Here is a 16851-nt window from a genome sequence, read left to right on the forward strand (position 1 = left end):
TGTGGCACCGGAAAAGCACAGCAGGTCAGACAGCAGAGGAGCAGGAGGGTCAACGTTTTGGTCAAAAATCCTTCATCAGGGAAGTCATTATGCTTGTAGCGTTCACCTTCCTACTCAGATGCTGCCTTACCTGCTGAGAGTTTTCCATTTCAAGGTAGTTAGTGGTTGACAAGGCAAGGGGAATGTTTGATCCAAAAACTTGTCTTTGGGAAGCACAGTCTACATAAATGGCATCACATTGGCCCTCAAATTCCAGAGTATGCATGATTACCCAATGACTCCTGGCACCCATTTCAACTCAAAACAGGTGACAGTCATGACATATTCACCTCTCAGGGCAATGCCCTAACCAAAGTCAATCTGCATGGTTTAAAATTTAAAGCATGGCTGTTAACTGTCATTAATAGATGCATTTCTCTTGGCAACATTTCTAGAGTCCACTTGTCAACTAAACAGCACTCATTTAAAGCAGCATAAAATGATTTACCCCCATGAATTGGAAGTCTCAAGAATTGCCCTGAGTGCAAGACAAAGGTTTTGACAAAAGTTTATGAACAGTATTAAACTGGCTTATCTGGTGCAGATTGGCTACTGGGCCAGAATTAAATACTGTCTGCAGAGTAATGAATTGGATCCAGCCTGTTCCTCATGTTAGCTTAGCAGTCAAAAAGGTGATATTTTACTTACTGAGGTAGTTCTTGTATTTTCAGATTGTTGCTGAGCTTCGAGGTCAAACTGTGCCTGCCAAAACAACAGGTTGTTTAACTGAAAAGAACAGAACAAAAACCAGATGGGCTTGTGGCAGTGGTAGTGTCCCTGCCTCTGAATCAAGTCCCACCTGCCATAGATTTATCATCCCTGAAGAGGTTGGTTACAAGATAATCTAGAAAACAGCAAAAACAAAAAAAAAAATAGAAAAGCAAACTTAAGGACAGGCAGACAGAGAATCAAGTTTAAAAAAGGAAAAGAATGAAGTGTTTTGGGAAATACAAGCAAGCAACATGAAGCAAAATGGAACAATTTCACAGGGGCCATATACTGGATGAATACATGGAGGTCAAAAAAGGATTCACAGACATGGGACAAGAACAGAACCAAAATAGCTCAAGAACTGCACAGACAGCAAATTGAATGCCTCTACATGCTTTGTACAATTTTGTAGTCTACTTTGGTCCAAACATTGCTTTGCAAATTTTAAGTGACAAGAAACAAATGCTATTTATATTTGTAGTGACACCAAAGTGTTCTTAGTGAACTACTGTGTTAACAATTAGTGCCTCTGACTTAGTGACTGAATGAGTTTAGTGCCATGTTACACTTTTACTGTGGTTTGGAGATTATATTGTGATTTTAGAATTCTGCCAAAACCATCAGTTGGAAAGCTGATGTTCTGGGAACACACCCTTTTGCTTTTCGATAGAAATTGATATCAAATCTACTAGAAACCTAGAAATCCAAGGACTGGATAAGCGGGGTCTTTCACTGGAATACATGAGCTGGTTAAGGCATGACCCTACTGATGTTTATGAAATCATGAGGCACAGGTAGGGTAAACAACAAGAGGTCTTTTCTTAGGGTTGAGGTAGTCAAAATTAAAAATTTTAAAGTGCGGAGGAAGTTTTTTCTTGCCCCGAGAGGCAACACTTTCTACATAATAGTTCATACATAGAATGAACTTCCAGAAGTGATAGATGCTGGTCCAGTTACAACGTTTAGAAGATATTTGGACACACATGAATAGGAAAGATTTAGAGGGAAATGGGCAAAACAGGACAAGTCTAGTTTTGGAAACCTGGGCAGCATGGACAAGTTGGGCTTAGGGGTCTGTTCCTGTGGTAAGTATCTGACTCAGTAGGTATTTACATACCTGAAGTTGCCTGGCAAATGCTTCATCCTCTTCAAGTTGTGCAAAACGAACAAATGTATCAGTAGAGTCATCGTCATCAACCACAATTATTGGTGGCTCCCACTGCTGTTGCTCTCTTAAGGGCACTTAAAAATTAAGTTAACAGTAACATCACCTTTAACTTTACAAGGAATCCATCTGGGACAAAGCTATTAGAAGTATACTGATTTATAACTTCAAACCAAATAAAATCTCAATGATTGGGGGCTGTGTAGTGATCTCAATTTTTCACTAAGTGACATAACAATTCTAATTAGAGTACTAAACTGCAGTCATTTAGTACCAGGTGAATAGTTCAAAAAGTCAACTTCTGAGAAGGGAATCAGACTGTAACAATTACCTCAACTCCTTCATTTTCATCTGTTGAGAGAGTGTGTCCAGAATCTGCATTCTTTGAAGTGTTTTTCACTATTTATGTGCCAATCTTTTAGTCTATTCAAGATCAGATACATGCGAGGTGCTACATTGGGAAAGCAAACCTTAGCAAGACTTATACACTTAATGATAAGGTCCTAGGGAGTGTTGCTGAACAAAGAGACCTTGGAGTGCAGGTTCATAGCTCCTTGAAAGTGGAATCACAGGTATATAGGATAGTGAAGGTGATGTTTGGTATGCTTTCCTTTATTGGTCAGAGTATTGAATACAGGAGTTGAGAGGTCATATTGTGTCTGTACAGGACATTGGAAAGGCCACTGTTGGAATACTGCGTGCAATTCTGGTCTCCTTCCTATCGAACTGCTGTGAAACATGAAAGGGTTCAGAAAAGACTTAAGGATATTTGCCAGGGTTGGAGGATTTGAGCTATAGGGAGAGGCTGAACAGGCTGGGGCTGTTTTCCCTGGAGCGGAGGCTGAGGGGTGACCTATAGAGGTTTACAAAATGAGGGGTAGGGATAGGATAAATAGACAAAGTTGTTTTTCCTGGGGTCAGGAGGTCCAGAACTAGAGGACAGGTTTAGGGTGAGAGGGGAAAGATAAAAGAGACTCAAGGGGCAACTTTTTCATGCAGATGAGTGTACATGTATGCAATGAGCTGCCAGAGGAAGTGGAGGCTAGTACAATTATGGGTGGCATGGTGGCACAGTGGTTAACACTGCTGCCTCACAGCACCAGAGACCTGGGTTCAATTCCTGCCTCAGGCGACTGACTGTGGAGTTTGCACATTCTCCCTGTCTGTGTGGGTTTCCTCTGGGTGCTCCAGTTTCCTCCCACAGTCCAAAAATGTGCAGGTTAGGTGAATTGGCCATGATAAATTGCCCGTAGTGTTAGGGGAATGGGTCTGGGTGGGTTGCACTTCGGCTGGTCGGTGTGGACATGTTGGGCTGAAGGGCCTGTTTCCACACTAAGTAATGTAATCTAATCTAAATCTAATTGCAACATTTAAAAGCATTTGGATGGGTATATGAATAGGAAGGGCTTGGAGGGGTATCAGTTAGGTGCTGGGAGTTGGGACTAGATTGGGTTGAGCTATAGGTCAGCATGGACAGGTTGGACTGAAGGGTCTGTTTCCATGCTGCACATCTCGATGACTGACTATTTACCTATCTAATTAGCTTCCAGTTTGAGAAGTTTTGGTTAAGTCTTAAATTTTGACTAAACCACAATTGAATTCTGTATTATATATAACTGCTGCCATAAATATCACACCTCCCCTTTAATTACAACATCAATTTACCCAGCTTCATTTCCCGACTCGGGCAACTGACTCTGTGGAGCTTGCCATTCTCCCTGTGTCTGCGTGGGTTTCCTCCGGGCGCTCCGTTTTCCTCCCACAGTCCAAAGATGTGCGGGTCAGGTGAATTGGCTATGCTAAAATTGCCCTTGGTTTGGGGTAAGGGGTAAGTGTAGGGGAATGGGTGGGTTGCGCTTCAGTGGTCGGTGTGGACTTGTTGGGCTGAAGGGCCTGTTTCCACACTAAGTAATCTAATCTAAATCTAATATTCACAATACTAGATCTAATATATTTTTATCCAGTTTAGTTTGGAGATAGCTTGATTCCTTTGACCAGTCAGATGATCAAGTGAAATTTTTCTTCATTTTAAAAAAAAAATGTTGTATTCTGTCAATGTTAAAACAGACCATTTAAAAAAGGAACTAAAAATAAAGTTAGTTAAAAAAAAAACAGATTGTAGACATGGAGAGAGAATAGGAAAGTGGGATTAGATTGGTTGGCTCACAGAAATCCTGGCATAGATATGATGATTGAATAGTCTTGTTTGTTTCTGTACAGAAGCCAAAAAACCCAATATTCTTCTGCACTAAACTACTGCTAAAAGAATAAACTTATTCTGTATTCAAGTCATCATTGACCAGAGTTCAGATTTAAATAATAAACTGCTACAGCAAGAGACAGGCCTTTAAACTTCCATATTACAAAGACAGAGGAACCTACCTATTGTTTCATCATCGTCATCCAGGAGATCTATCCAGTCACTTGCACCATTTCCTAAAATAGTTAGTGCTGAGCCTGGAGAAGCAGCACAGTTGAAAGCAGAGGCAACTGCAAATCCACCTGCACATAATTCAAAGGCAGAGGATGTTTGTGCTGAATCTATTCTTAGACTCTCTTTCAAAAATGTATTGCACACTGGAGGAGAACTTCTTGAAGTGCTGGCAACAGAAAAACCTTCTGAACTTGATTTTGCCCTTTTCATTGCTGGAGAGGTGTGTGAACTGGAAACAGCTGAAGGGGAATGACAGCGCGAGGCCACACAGCAGTTTGTCTTCACAGTAGAAGAACTAGAATCTCTTGACCTTGACAGCAGTTTTGACTCCACAGGCGTTTTTTGTGATGGCAAATATCTTGAGGAAGCAGCAGCTTTTGCAGTGCTTGATCTTTTTGATTTTAGACTTGAGAAAGCTCTATTTTCCTTTGGTTGTAAACACACAGGACTCTTCAGCAACGAGCAGGAAGAATAAGCTTTGCTATTTTTGGCAAGGAGTCTTTTAGTACGTTTCTCAGGTGTCTGTGTTGCAGTACTATTGGTCATTACAAGGCATCTCTTTGGTGGACAGGTACTAGTCTGTGCAACCTAGAACAGAGAGCCAAAGTTCAACAAATAAAGCATTAGATCATTAAAATACTTGCAAGCAGAAATATCCAATAGCATGGCAACCTTGATTCTTTTGTTCAACTTAAAGTGGGTAAAACCCCAAAGGAGAAAAGGCCAATTCAACCAAAAAATGCAAAAAAAAACCAACATTTAGAGAACCTGTCCTGAAGACTAATGTTCAACATTGCAGTTTAAAAATCATTAAAATTTATAACAGTCGGCACAGCATAACCTGAAGACACAGATTCATGTTCCACCTGTTCAAAGAGAAATGTAACTTCTGAAAGGGTTGAATTAGAAATTTTTTTTTGGCAGGTCTTTTGCTCCTAACCCATTAGTTTTTACATCCCATGCTGGGTAGAGCAATTTGCACATTGAAACAAATCAATGGGGCGGCACGGTGGCACAGCGGTTAGCACTGCTGCCTCACAGCACCAGAGACCCGGGTTCAATTCCCGCCTCAGGCGACAGACTGTGTGGAGTTTGCACGTTCTCCCCGTGTCTGCGTGGGTTTCCTCCTACAGTCCAAAGATGTGTGGGTCAGGTGAATTGGCCGTGCTAAATTGCCTGTAGTGTTAGGTAAGGGGTAAATGTAGGGGTATGGGTGGGTTACGCTTCGGCAGGTCGGTGTGGACTTGTTGGGCCGACGGGCCTGCTTCCGCACTAAGTAATCTAATCTAAAAATACAGAGGCTGCTGGAGACCTGAAATTAAAATGAAGTGCTGGAGAAAGTTATCAGGTCTGGCAGCATCTGAAATGGGAAAGAGAGTTAACATTTCAAGTCCAATGACTCATCTTCAGAAAACCATTTTGCATGGTGCAGGGCAAACACCAATTCCACTAATCATTTAGCTTCTATGGGAAATGAGCGCCATCTAATGTGAATGTCAAGAACTGATGAATCAAATTCAGTGATAGGAAATATCAAGATCTAAATAGATGAGGGACACTTCATTTGAAAGAAGTGGGGAAGGATGGATAGGGGCACGATGAAAAGAGGAAAATGTTACCCCACTCCCCCACCCACCTTTCACAATGAGATCACAGTAACTTGAATTAATCCGCTCCTCAGCTATCTTAAAATTACAAGAAAGACAGGCAGTGTGCGTCAAAATGGGCTCTGTAAATACTGAGCAGTACACAAATGAGATGCAGTCAAAAGGCAGCTTTTGCAGAGTTGGGAACCAAAAAAAAAGTGCAATTACCACACATCTAGTAGATAGAACTAGCCTTTCCCGAGCACGGCAGGAAGACCAGTACTTACCAAAGCCTAATGATGGGCAACGCGGAGAGAGTGAGTACACAAGAGATGCATTTACCCCATGCGTCTCAATTGCACCTTGCAGTTGCATGTCCACATATTAATCACAATATAAATACACTTTCTGAAATTCCTACAGGAATTGTATAGACCAGTGAGCTTAATGTTGGTGGTGGGCAAGTTATACAGTCAGATGTACAGCATGGAAACAGACTCTGTCCAACCTGCCCATGCCAACCAGATATCCCAACCCAATCTAGTCCCACCTACCAGCACCCAGCCCATATCCACCCAAACCCTTCCTATTCATTTATCCATCCAAATGCCTTTTAAATGTTGCAATTGTACCAGCCTCCACCACGTCCTCTGGCAGCTCATTCCATACACGTTGCTCCTTAGGTCATTCATCTTGCCCCACGCACCCTAAACCTATGCCCTCTAGGTCTGGATCCCTGACCCCAGGGAAGAGACTTTATCTATCCTATCCATGCCCCTCAATGTTTGTAAATCTCCTTAAGGTCACCCCTCAGCCTCTGACGCTCCAAGGAAAACAGCCCCAGCCTGTTCAGCCTCTCCCTGTAGCTCAGATCCTCCAACCCTGGCAACATCCTTGTAAATCTTTTCTGAACCCTTTCAAGTTTCACAACATCTTTCCGATAGGAAGGAGACCAGAATTGCACACAATATTCCAAAAGTGGCCTAACCAACGTCCTGTACAGCTGCAACATGACCTCCCAACTCCAGTAATCAGTACTCTGACCAATGAAGGAAAGCATACCAAACACCTTCACTATCCTCCTATCTACCTGCAACTCCACTTTCAAGGAGCTATGAACGTGCACTCCAAGGTCTCTTTGTTCAGCAACACTCCCTAGGACATTACCATTAAGTGTATAAGTCCTGCTAAGATTTGCTTTCCCAAAATGCAGCACCTCGCATTTATCTGAATTAGACGCCATCTGCCACTTCTCAGTCCATTGGCCCATCTGATCAAGATCCTGTTGTAATTGGAGGTAACCCTCTTCACTGTCCACTACACCTCCAATTTTGGTGTCACCTGCAAACTTATTGACTGTACCTCTTGCGTTCACATCCAAATCATTTACATAAATGACAAAAAGTAGAGGGCCCAGCACTGAACCTTGTGGCACTCCACTGATCACAGGTCTCCAGTCTGAAAAACAACCCTCCACCACCACCCTCTCATCTACCTTTGAGCCAGTTCTGTATCCAAGTGGCTAGTTCTCCCTGTATTCCATGAGATCTAACCTCGCTAATCAGTCTCCCATGGGGAACCTTGTCGAATGCCTTACTGAAGCCCATATAGATCATGTCTATTGCTCTGCCCTCAATATTTTTTGTTACTTCTTCAAAAAACTCAATCACGTTTGAGCGACATGATTTCCCACACACAAAGCCACGTAGACTATCCCGAATCAGTCCTTGCCTTTCCAAATACATGTACATCCTGCCCCTCAGGATTCCCTCCAACAACTTGCCTACCACAGAGATCAGGCTCACTGGTCTATAGTTCCCTAGCTTGTCTTTACCATCCTTCTTAAAACAGTGGCACCACATTTGCCAACCTCCAGTCTTCCGGCACCTCACCTGTGACTATTGATGATACAAATATCTCAGCAAGAGGCCCAGTAATAAATTCTCTAGCTTCCCACAGAATTCTCGGGTACACCTGATGAGGTCCTGGGGATTTATCCACAGTTGTTGGAAGGAATCTCTAGGGACAGGATTTACATGTATTTGGAAAGGCAAAGTCTGATTAGGGATAGTCAACATGGCTGTGTGGGGGAAAATCACATCTCAAACATGGTTGAGTTTTTTGAAGTAGTAACAAAAGAAGATTGAGGAGGGCAAAGTGGTGGATGTGATCTATATGGACTTCAGTAAGACGTTTGACAATATTTCCCATGGGATTCTGGTTAGCATGATTAGATCTCATGGAATACAAGGAGAACTAGCCATTTTAGTTCAGATTTCCGACAGTGTGGAAACAGGCCCTTCGGCCCAACAAGTCCACAACAACCCTCTGAAGAGTAACCCACTCCCCTCTGACTAATGCACCTAACAGACAATTTAGCATGGCCAATTCACCAGAACTGCACATCTTTGGACTGTGGGAGGAAACCAGAGCACCCAGAGGAAACCCATGCAGAAAAGGAAGAGAATGTGCAAACTCCACACAAACACAGTTGCCCAAGGCTGGAACTGAACCTGGAACCCTGGCGCTGTGAGGCAGCTGTGCTAACCACTGAGCCACAATGCTGCCCATAATACAGAACTGGCTCAAAAGGTAGAAGACAGAGGGTGGTGGTGGAGGACAGTTGTTTTTCAGACTGGAGTGCCACAAGAATCAGAGCTGGGTCCACTAATCATTTATATAAATGATTTGGATGCGAGTATAGAAGGTAGAGTTAGCAGGTTTGCAGATGACACCAAAAATTGGAGGTGTAGTGAACAGCGAAGGTTACCACAAGAGTACAACATTATCTTAATCAGATGGGCCAAATGGGCTGAGGAGTGGCAAATGGAGTTTAATTTAGATAAATGAGAGGTGTTGCATTGTGGGAAAGCAAATCTTGGAGTTTTACTGAACTTAGAGACCTCAGAATGCAGGTGCATAGCTCCTTGAAAAGTAGAGTCGCAGGTAAGTAAGATAGTGAACAAAGCTTGACCAATAAAGGAAAGCATCTCAGAGTATTAAGGAGAGGAGTTGGAGGTCTGGCTATACAGGACTTTAGTTCGGCCACTTTTGGAATATTGCATGCAATTCTAGTTTCCTTCTTATTGGAAGGATGTTGTGAAACTTGAAAGTGTTCAGAAAAGATTTACAAGGATGTTGCCAAGGTTAGAGGATTTCAGCTATAGGGAGAGGCTGGAGCGTCACAGGCTGAGGGGTGACCTCAGAGGTTTTTATAAAATCATGAAGGGTATCGATAGGGTTATAGACCAGGTCTTTTTCCTGGGTTGGGAGAGTCCAGAACTAGATAGCATAGCTTTAGGGTGAAAAGGGAAAGGGGCAACTTTTTCCACAAAGTGTGGTGTATGTACAGAATAAGCTCCTAGAGGAAATTGGAGGCTGGTACAACTGCAACATTTAAAAAGCATCTCATTGGTATATAAATAGGAAGGGTTTGGAGGGGCATCAGCCAGGTGCTGGAATGTGGGACTAGATTAGGATATCTGGTTGGCATGGATGAGTTGGACAAAAAAAAATGGGTCTGTTTTTGTGCTGTACATCTCAATGACTCATGCTGGTTTTTTTTTATTTTGGCACCTGGTTTTGAGCTCCCCTGCCTAATGTTATTGTTGGGAATCAAAGCCTCCAAGACATCAGGATTAGCAAGTAACTTCTCCATATGGATGAGCCCCAGCCTATTCAATCTTTTGATAAGTGTAACCTCCATTCTGTTGTTCAAGTTATTCATTTTCATCTTTGCCGGTATCTTTATACCACTTAAAAATAAGAGGGGAAGTGTAACTGGAGAGAACTCTGGTCTAACCAGCCAAGGTTTGATACAACATCTTGTTAATTCTATCCCACTTGAAGTGACCTCTGCTTCACTAGCATTTATGTCCCAAAACATTTTCCTATCAAATTGCACATTGCACTTACATTGAATAATGTATGATACAATTATCAGACCTCAATATGTACTGTTCTCCTGGATTTTTCAGTTCTTCAACTAAACAATTTGATGATGCCCACAAAACTAAAATTTGAATTTTAAACCAAAAGTAGTTTTAGTTAAAAGTGAAGTGGTCTGAGCCTTTATCCTAGTGGAACCTCCCCTCCTTCCCATTTTTCCACATTCAGAGCATCACAGGTTAGTTTTGTAACCTAAACCAGACTGGGTCTCAATTCCTCTGCAGGTATTGGAAACAGTCACCCTTACCCAGAATGGCCAGTATAAATCCAGTACCACACTGCCAGTGGATTCAGAGCAGAGAGAAGTGGTCAGTACTGCATTGCTGAGGACATCTGCAACTGTGATCTTTTCATGAGACTCTTTCTGCCATCATGAATTTAAGAACTACTTTTGATCGTCCAATGCCTTACAATAAAGGTTGTTTCAAGATCATTTAAATACTTGAGATACATTTGGTACTTCACATCTGCACTGTACAAGCCATGGCTCCAGTTTCCAAACTATTTGGTTAATGCTTGTTTCATGTACAAACCTTATGTTGCAAATGAATAGTGGGCCTGTACTTGATTCAAATTCAGTTTCCATCCTTCTCTCACCCAGTCTGACTCAACTTCACTGTTGCCATTTCCCCAATATTTGTTACAAGCCCATTAACTCCCAAACTACTACACTCTGCTTCCTGCAAGGATTATACTTCATTCTCCCAATTTCCTTGTTGCTTCTGTTTGAAGATGCCACCTTTCATCAATAAACCTCCAATAGCTCCTTTTGCCCCCAAGGATTCCACTCTTAACCTATGTGGTTTAGCTGTGTTCCACCCATCTCCCTCAGCCTCAGAACAATACTGTTCTTCTCGTCCTCATTTTCCACCCCACTAGTCTCTGCAAAGGATCAGCCACTGCCATTTCATCAGCCTAAGATATCAAATGACATCTCCTCCATTGGCAGCATTCTACAGAAACCATTTCCCCCATGGAACCCTGGTCCACTCCACACCATTTCCTCACTCCCCATGCAAATCTAAGGTGTAACACTTGCCCATTCATCTCCCTCCTCACTGTCCAAGACCCTAAACAGATCTGTGAGGCAAAGCAACCCTTTACTTGTACTTCTTTCAACCTAGTTATTATATTCACTGCTCACAATATTGTTTCTTTTACCATGATAAAGACCAGAAAGACTGGTAACAACTTTGCAAAATATCTGTTCTGTCCATTAGAATGATCCTGACCTCCCAGTTATACTTACCATTCAAGTGCTCTCATGCTAACATTCGTTCCGGTTTACTCCGATATTTTCAACAAAGCACAAAGCAAACAACAAGGAACTACATCTCATTTTCCACAAGGACTCTTTGCAGCCTCAGTCTCAAATGAATTTCACAGCTTCTGAAGCTGACTGCATTGTTTGCTCAATATATTTCTTCTCATCCATACCCTCCCTCCCTCCCCTGCCAACCAAGTCTTAGCTTGCCTTCTTTGCTATCAATAGAAAGGATCCATTCTCTCACTTTAGTTTATACCCATCGTCCATCTTTCTTTTACCATTAACAACCTGTCTTTTGCACTGGACCCAGATGCCATCTACCCTCTGTCAGAAGTTATTAAAAACAACCAACTTCCTAATGCATTTTAAGTTCTAAAAAGTTGTTCCATGCTGAGCTCAAAACATTAATAATTTCACTCCTCAGTTGCTGCCAGACCTGCTGTGTTTCAGCAGCATTACCATCTGTGGTATTTTGATTTTAATTATGTAAAAGGCAAAGCATTGCTAGTCAGAGGTACACGAGATAGAAATGAGCTCCTAAATAGATAATTTAGGTGATTTAGACTATAGAATAAAGTGAACGCTCTAAGCATACAAAACGTGAGGAATACAGTCATGTAGAACAAAAGTTTACAAATGCATTTTGTAGAATAGACAATGGAAAATAAGTTGATTTTTGAATGGGCAGTATTTTTCTCACCAAAAATGAAAGTAAAAATCCAAATTGGAGTGTGGAATACAACTAAAACTTAATATAAAAAAACCAAAACATTACAATGCTGCTGATCAGTCTACTGGAAATACTCCGATCCAGCAACATCTGGAGAGGTCATGTCTAACCTCCTATTGCAAAGGCTGCTGGAAGAACTTCAAATTTGACATGGTGCATTACAAAAGCTAAAGCCTTTTTCTGCAGCATGCAGCTAGTCATAAGTAGAATCCTTCACAAATGTGACAAAGATAAATATCCATCATTTACTTCATGTTGAGAGGTTAAATGGAAAGGAATTGGTTAAAAAAGTGTACAAAATTTTCTGATTCAGTATGTGGATGTACCTACTACAGATGGTGCAAAACGACCTAGTCTTGGGAAATAAGGCAGGGCAGGTGACTGAGGTGTCAGTGGGGGAGCACTTAAGGCCAGTGATGGAAAAGGATAGACCAGATCTTAAAAGTTGAAGTTCTAAATTGGAGAAAGGCCAATTTGACAGCATTAGGCAAGAACTTTCAAAAGCTGATTGGGGACAGATGTTCACAGGTAAAAAAGGAACTGCTGGAAAATGGGAAGCCTTCAGAAATGAGATAACAAGAGTCCAGAGAAAGCATATTCCCATTAGGGTGAAAGGAAAGGCTGGTAGGTATAGGGAATGCTGGAGGATTTAAAGAAATTGAGGGTTTGGTTAAAAGACGACAGCATATGTCAGGTATAGACAGTATAGATCAACTGGATCCTTAGAGTACAAAGGCAGTAGGAGTATACTTAAGAGGCAAACAAGGAGGGTAAAAAGGAGACATGTGATAACTTCAGCAAATAGAGCCAAGGAGAATCCAAAGCGTTTTTACAAATATATTAAGGACAAAAGGGTAACTAGGGAGAGAATAGGGCCCCTCAAAGATCAGCAAGGCAGCCTGTGTATGGAGACACTTAATATCTTCCTCCATTTTCTGAGTGTATTTTGCATCAGTATTTACTGTGGAAAAAGACATGGAATATATAGAAGGTAGGGAAAAAGATGGTGACATCTTTAAAAATGTCCATATTAGAGAAGGAAGTGCTGGATGTCTCAATGCATAAAAGTGGATTTATCCCCAGGTCCTAATCAGGTGTACCCTGGAACTCTGGGGGAAGCTAGGGAAGTGATTGCTGGGCCTCTTGCTGAGATATTTGTATTATCGATCGTCACAGGTGAGGTGCTGGAAGACTGGAAGTTGGCTAATGTAGTGCCACTATTTAAGGGTGGCAAGGACAAGCCAGGGAACTACAGACTAGTGAGCCTGACCTCGGTGATGGGCAAGTTGTTGGAGGGAATCCTGAGGGACAGGATGTACATGTATTTGGAAAGGCAAGGGCTGATTAGAGATAGGAGAAAGTGAGGTCTGCAGATGCTGGAGATCAGAGCTGAAAATGTGTTGCTAGAAAAGCGCAGGTCAGGCAGCATCCAAGGAGCAGGAAATTCGACGTTTCGGGCATGAGCCCTTCTTCAGGAATGAGGAAAGTGTGTCCAGCAGGCTAAGATAAAAAGGTAGGGAGGAGGGAATTGGGGAGGGGCGATGGAGATGTGATAGGTGGAAGGAGGTCAAGGTGAGGGTGATAGGCCGGAGTGGGGTGGGTCGGAGGGATCAGGAAGAAGATTGCAGGTTAGGAAGGCGGTGCTGAGTTCGAGGGATTCAACTGAGATAAGGTGGGGGGAGAGGAAATGAGGAAACTGGAGAAATCTGAGTTCATTCCTTGCGGTTGGAGGGTTCCCAGACGGAAGATGAGGCGCTCTTCCTCCAACCGTCGTGTTGTTATGGTCTGGCGATGTCCTTGGTGGAGTGGGAGAGGGAGTTAAAGTGTTCAGCCACGGGGTGGTTGGGTTGGTTGGTGCGGGTGTCCCAGGTGTTCTCTGAAACGTTCCGCAAGTAGGCACCTGTCTCCCCAATATCTGATTAGAGATAGTCAACATAGCTTTGTGCATGGGAAATCATGTCTCAAACTTGATTTGAGTTTTCTGAAGAAGTAACAAAGAGGATTGACGAGAGCAGAGCAGTAGGCAGTGGTCGGTATATTGGGACTGGGACAACAATACTATAATAGGACAAGCCAATTGGAACAGCCAGGGAATTCCTAGAGGCATGGTACACATCCACAGATTCAAATCAATAAACACATCGACCTGGACCTAATATACCGGCCACTGCAGCGGACAGCTGGAACTGACAACCGGAAGTGGCAGATTCAAGCCACTATAAATGCCGGAGGAAACATCACAGAAGCGCTTCACAGGAGGCTCCCAAGCACTGAGGATGTCACCTAGACAGGGGACAAAACATCTGCAACACAAATTCCCAGCTTGGCGAACAGAACCACAACAAATACAGGGACTACTAACCATTTGGATACAGAACTGACTTGAAGGTAGAAGACATAGGGTGATGGTGGAGGGTTATTTTTCAGACTGGAGGCCTGTGACCAGTGGAGTGCTGCTGATGTGGATGAGAGCATGTGAGGAATAGCTAGTAAGTCTGCAGATGACACCAAAATTGGAGGTGTAGTGGACAGCAAAGAGGATTGCCTCAGATTACAAAAGGATCTGGACCAGATGGACCAATGGGCTGAGAAGTGGCAGGTGGAGTTTAATTCAGATAAATGCGAGGTGCTGCATTTTGGGAAAGCAAATCTTAACAGGACTTATACACTTAATGTGTATCTCGGGCCTCTGCCTATAGCTCAAATTCTCAAACCCTCCAATCCTTAAATCTTTTCTGAACCCTTACAAGTTTCACAACATCCTTCTGATAGGAAGGTGACGAGAATTGTAAGCAATATTCCAAGTGGCCTAACCAATGATCTATGCAGCTGCAACAAGTCCTCCCAACTCCTGTATTCAATACTCTGACCAATAAAGAAAAGCATACCAAACGCCACCTTCACTATCTTATCTACCTGCAACTCCACTTTCAATCTCAGGCGACCGAATCAACACGGACATTTACTATAAACCGACCGACTCCCACAGTTACCTAGACTACACCTCCTCCCACCCTGTCCCCTGTAAAAACACCATCCCATATGCCAATCACTTTGGCTCCGTCGCATCTGCTCCCAGGAGGACCAGTTCCAATACCTTCCAATCCAGATGGCCTCCTACTTCAAAGACTGCATGTTCCCCCCGCCAGACGTGATCAACGATGCCCTCCACTGCATCTCCTCCACCCTTGAGCCCTGCCCCTCCAATCGCCACCAGGCCAGAATGCCACTGGTTCTCACCTACCACCCCACCAACCTCCATATATATCGTATCATCCGTAATCATTTCCGCCACCTCCAAACTGACCCCACCACCAGAGATATATTTCCCTCCCCTATCAGCGTTCCGAAAAGACCATCCTTCCGTGACTTCCTCATCAGGTCCACACCCCCCACCAACCCAACTTCCACTCCTGGCACCTTCCCCTGCAACCGCAAGTAGTGCAAAACTTGCACCACATCTCCCCCCTCACTTCCCTCCATGGCCCCCAAGGGATTCTTCCATATCCGCCACAAATTCACCTGCACCTCCACACACATCTGCTGCACTCGACGTGGCCTCCTCTATATTGGTGAGACAGGCTGCCTAATTGCGGAACGTTTCAGAGAACGCCTCTAAGACACCCAGACCAACCAACCCAACCCCCACCCTGTGGCTCAACACTTCAACTCCCCCTCCTACTCTGCCAAGGACATGCAGGTCCTTGGACTCCTCCATCACCAGACCATAGCAACACGACGGTTGGAGGAAGAGCGCCTCATCTTCCGCCTAGGAACTCTCCAACCACAAAGAATGAACTCCAAGTTCTCCAGTTTCCTCATTTCCCCTCCCCCCCACCTGGTCTCAGTCAAATCCCTCAAACTCAGCACCACCTCCCTAACCTGCAATCTTCTTCCTGACCGCTCCGTCCCCACCCTATCACCCTCACTTTGACCTCCTTCCACCTATCACATTCCCAATGCCCCTCCTCCCTATCTTTTATCTTACCCTGCTGGACACTTTCCTCATTCCTGAAGAAGGGCTCATGCCCGAAACACCGATTCTCCTGCTACTCTGATGTTGCCTGACCTGCTGCATCTTTCCAGCAACACATTTTCAGCTCTTATACACGTAATGGTAAGGTCCTGGGCAGTGTTGCTGAACAAAGAGACCTTGGAGTGCAGGTTCACAGCTCCTTAAAGTGGAGTTGCAGGTAGATAGGATAGTGAAGGCAGCGTTTGGTATGCTTTCCTTCATTGGTCAGAATATTGAATACAGGAGTTGCGAGGACATGTTTCAGCTGCACATTCATTCGTTAGGCCACGGTTGGAATATTGCATACAATTCTCGTCACCTTCCTATCAGAAAGATGTTGTGAAACTTGTAAGGGTTCAGAAAAGATTTAAGGATTGGAGGGTTTGAGGATTGGAGGTATAGGGAGAGGCTGAACAGGCTGGGGCTGTTTTCTCTGGAGTGTCAGAGGCTGAGGGGTGACCTTAGAGGTTTATAAATTCATGAGCAGCATGCATAGAGTAAATAGGCAAAGTCACTTCCCTGGGGTTGGGGAGTCCAGAACTAGAGGGCATAGGTTTAGAGAGAGGGGAAGATATAAAAGAGACCTAAGGGGCGACTTCTTCACGCAGATGTATGGAATGAGCTGCCAGAGGAAGTGGTGGAGGCTAGTACAATTGCAACATTCAAAAGGCATTTGGATGGGTATATGAATAGGAAGGGTTTGGCAGGATATGGGTCAGGTGCTGGCAGGTGGGAGTAGACCGGGTTGGGATATCTGGTTGGCATGCATGGGCTGGACTATAGGGTCTGTTTCTGTGCTGTACATCTGACTGACAGTTGATAATACCAACCCCCACTGCCCCTCCACCAACATCCAACGTAACAGGGCAGTACGTGTCTGGTTCCTGAGCGGCACAAGTGTGTGTGTGTGTGTGTGTGTGTGTGTGTGTGTGTGTGTGTGTGTGTGTGTGTGTGTG

General features: G+C 43.7%; 1 protein-coding gene across 5 annotated transcripts in view; it reads right to left on the reverse strand.

Annotated features, from left to right (window-relative positions):
- Positions 1 to 16851, reverse strand: part of si:ch211-59o9.10 (uncharacterized protein LOC561841 homolog) — a 45906-nt gene that overhangs the window by 13428 nt on the left and 15627 nt on the right. For all 5 annotated transcript variants that reach the window (XM_060843253.1, XM_060843251.1, XM_060843255.1 and 2 more), the window contains 3 exons: positions 4298 to 4937; positions 1868 to 1992; positions 688 to 741 (listed from right to left, as the gene is read on the reverse strand). In XM_060843253.1, coding sequence (XP_060699236.1) covers positions 688 to 741; positions 1868 to 1992; positions 4298 to 4937 — 819 coding nt within the window. The remainder of the gene's footprint in view (positions 1 to 687; positions 742 to 1867; positions 1993 to 4297; positions 4938 to 16851) is intronic.

Source organism: Hemiscyllium ocellatum, chromosome 23, assembly GCF_020745735.1.
Source record: "Hemiscyllium ocellatum isolate sHemOce1 chromosome 23, sHemOce1.pat.X.cur, whole genome shotgun sequence".
Classification (NCBI taxonomy): domain Eukaryota; kingdom Metazoa; phylum Chordata; class Chondrichthyes; order Orectolobiformes; family Hemiscylliidae; genus Hemiscyllium; species Hemiscyllium ocellatum.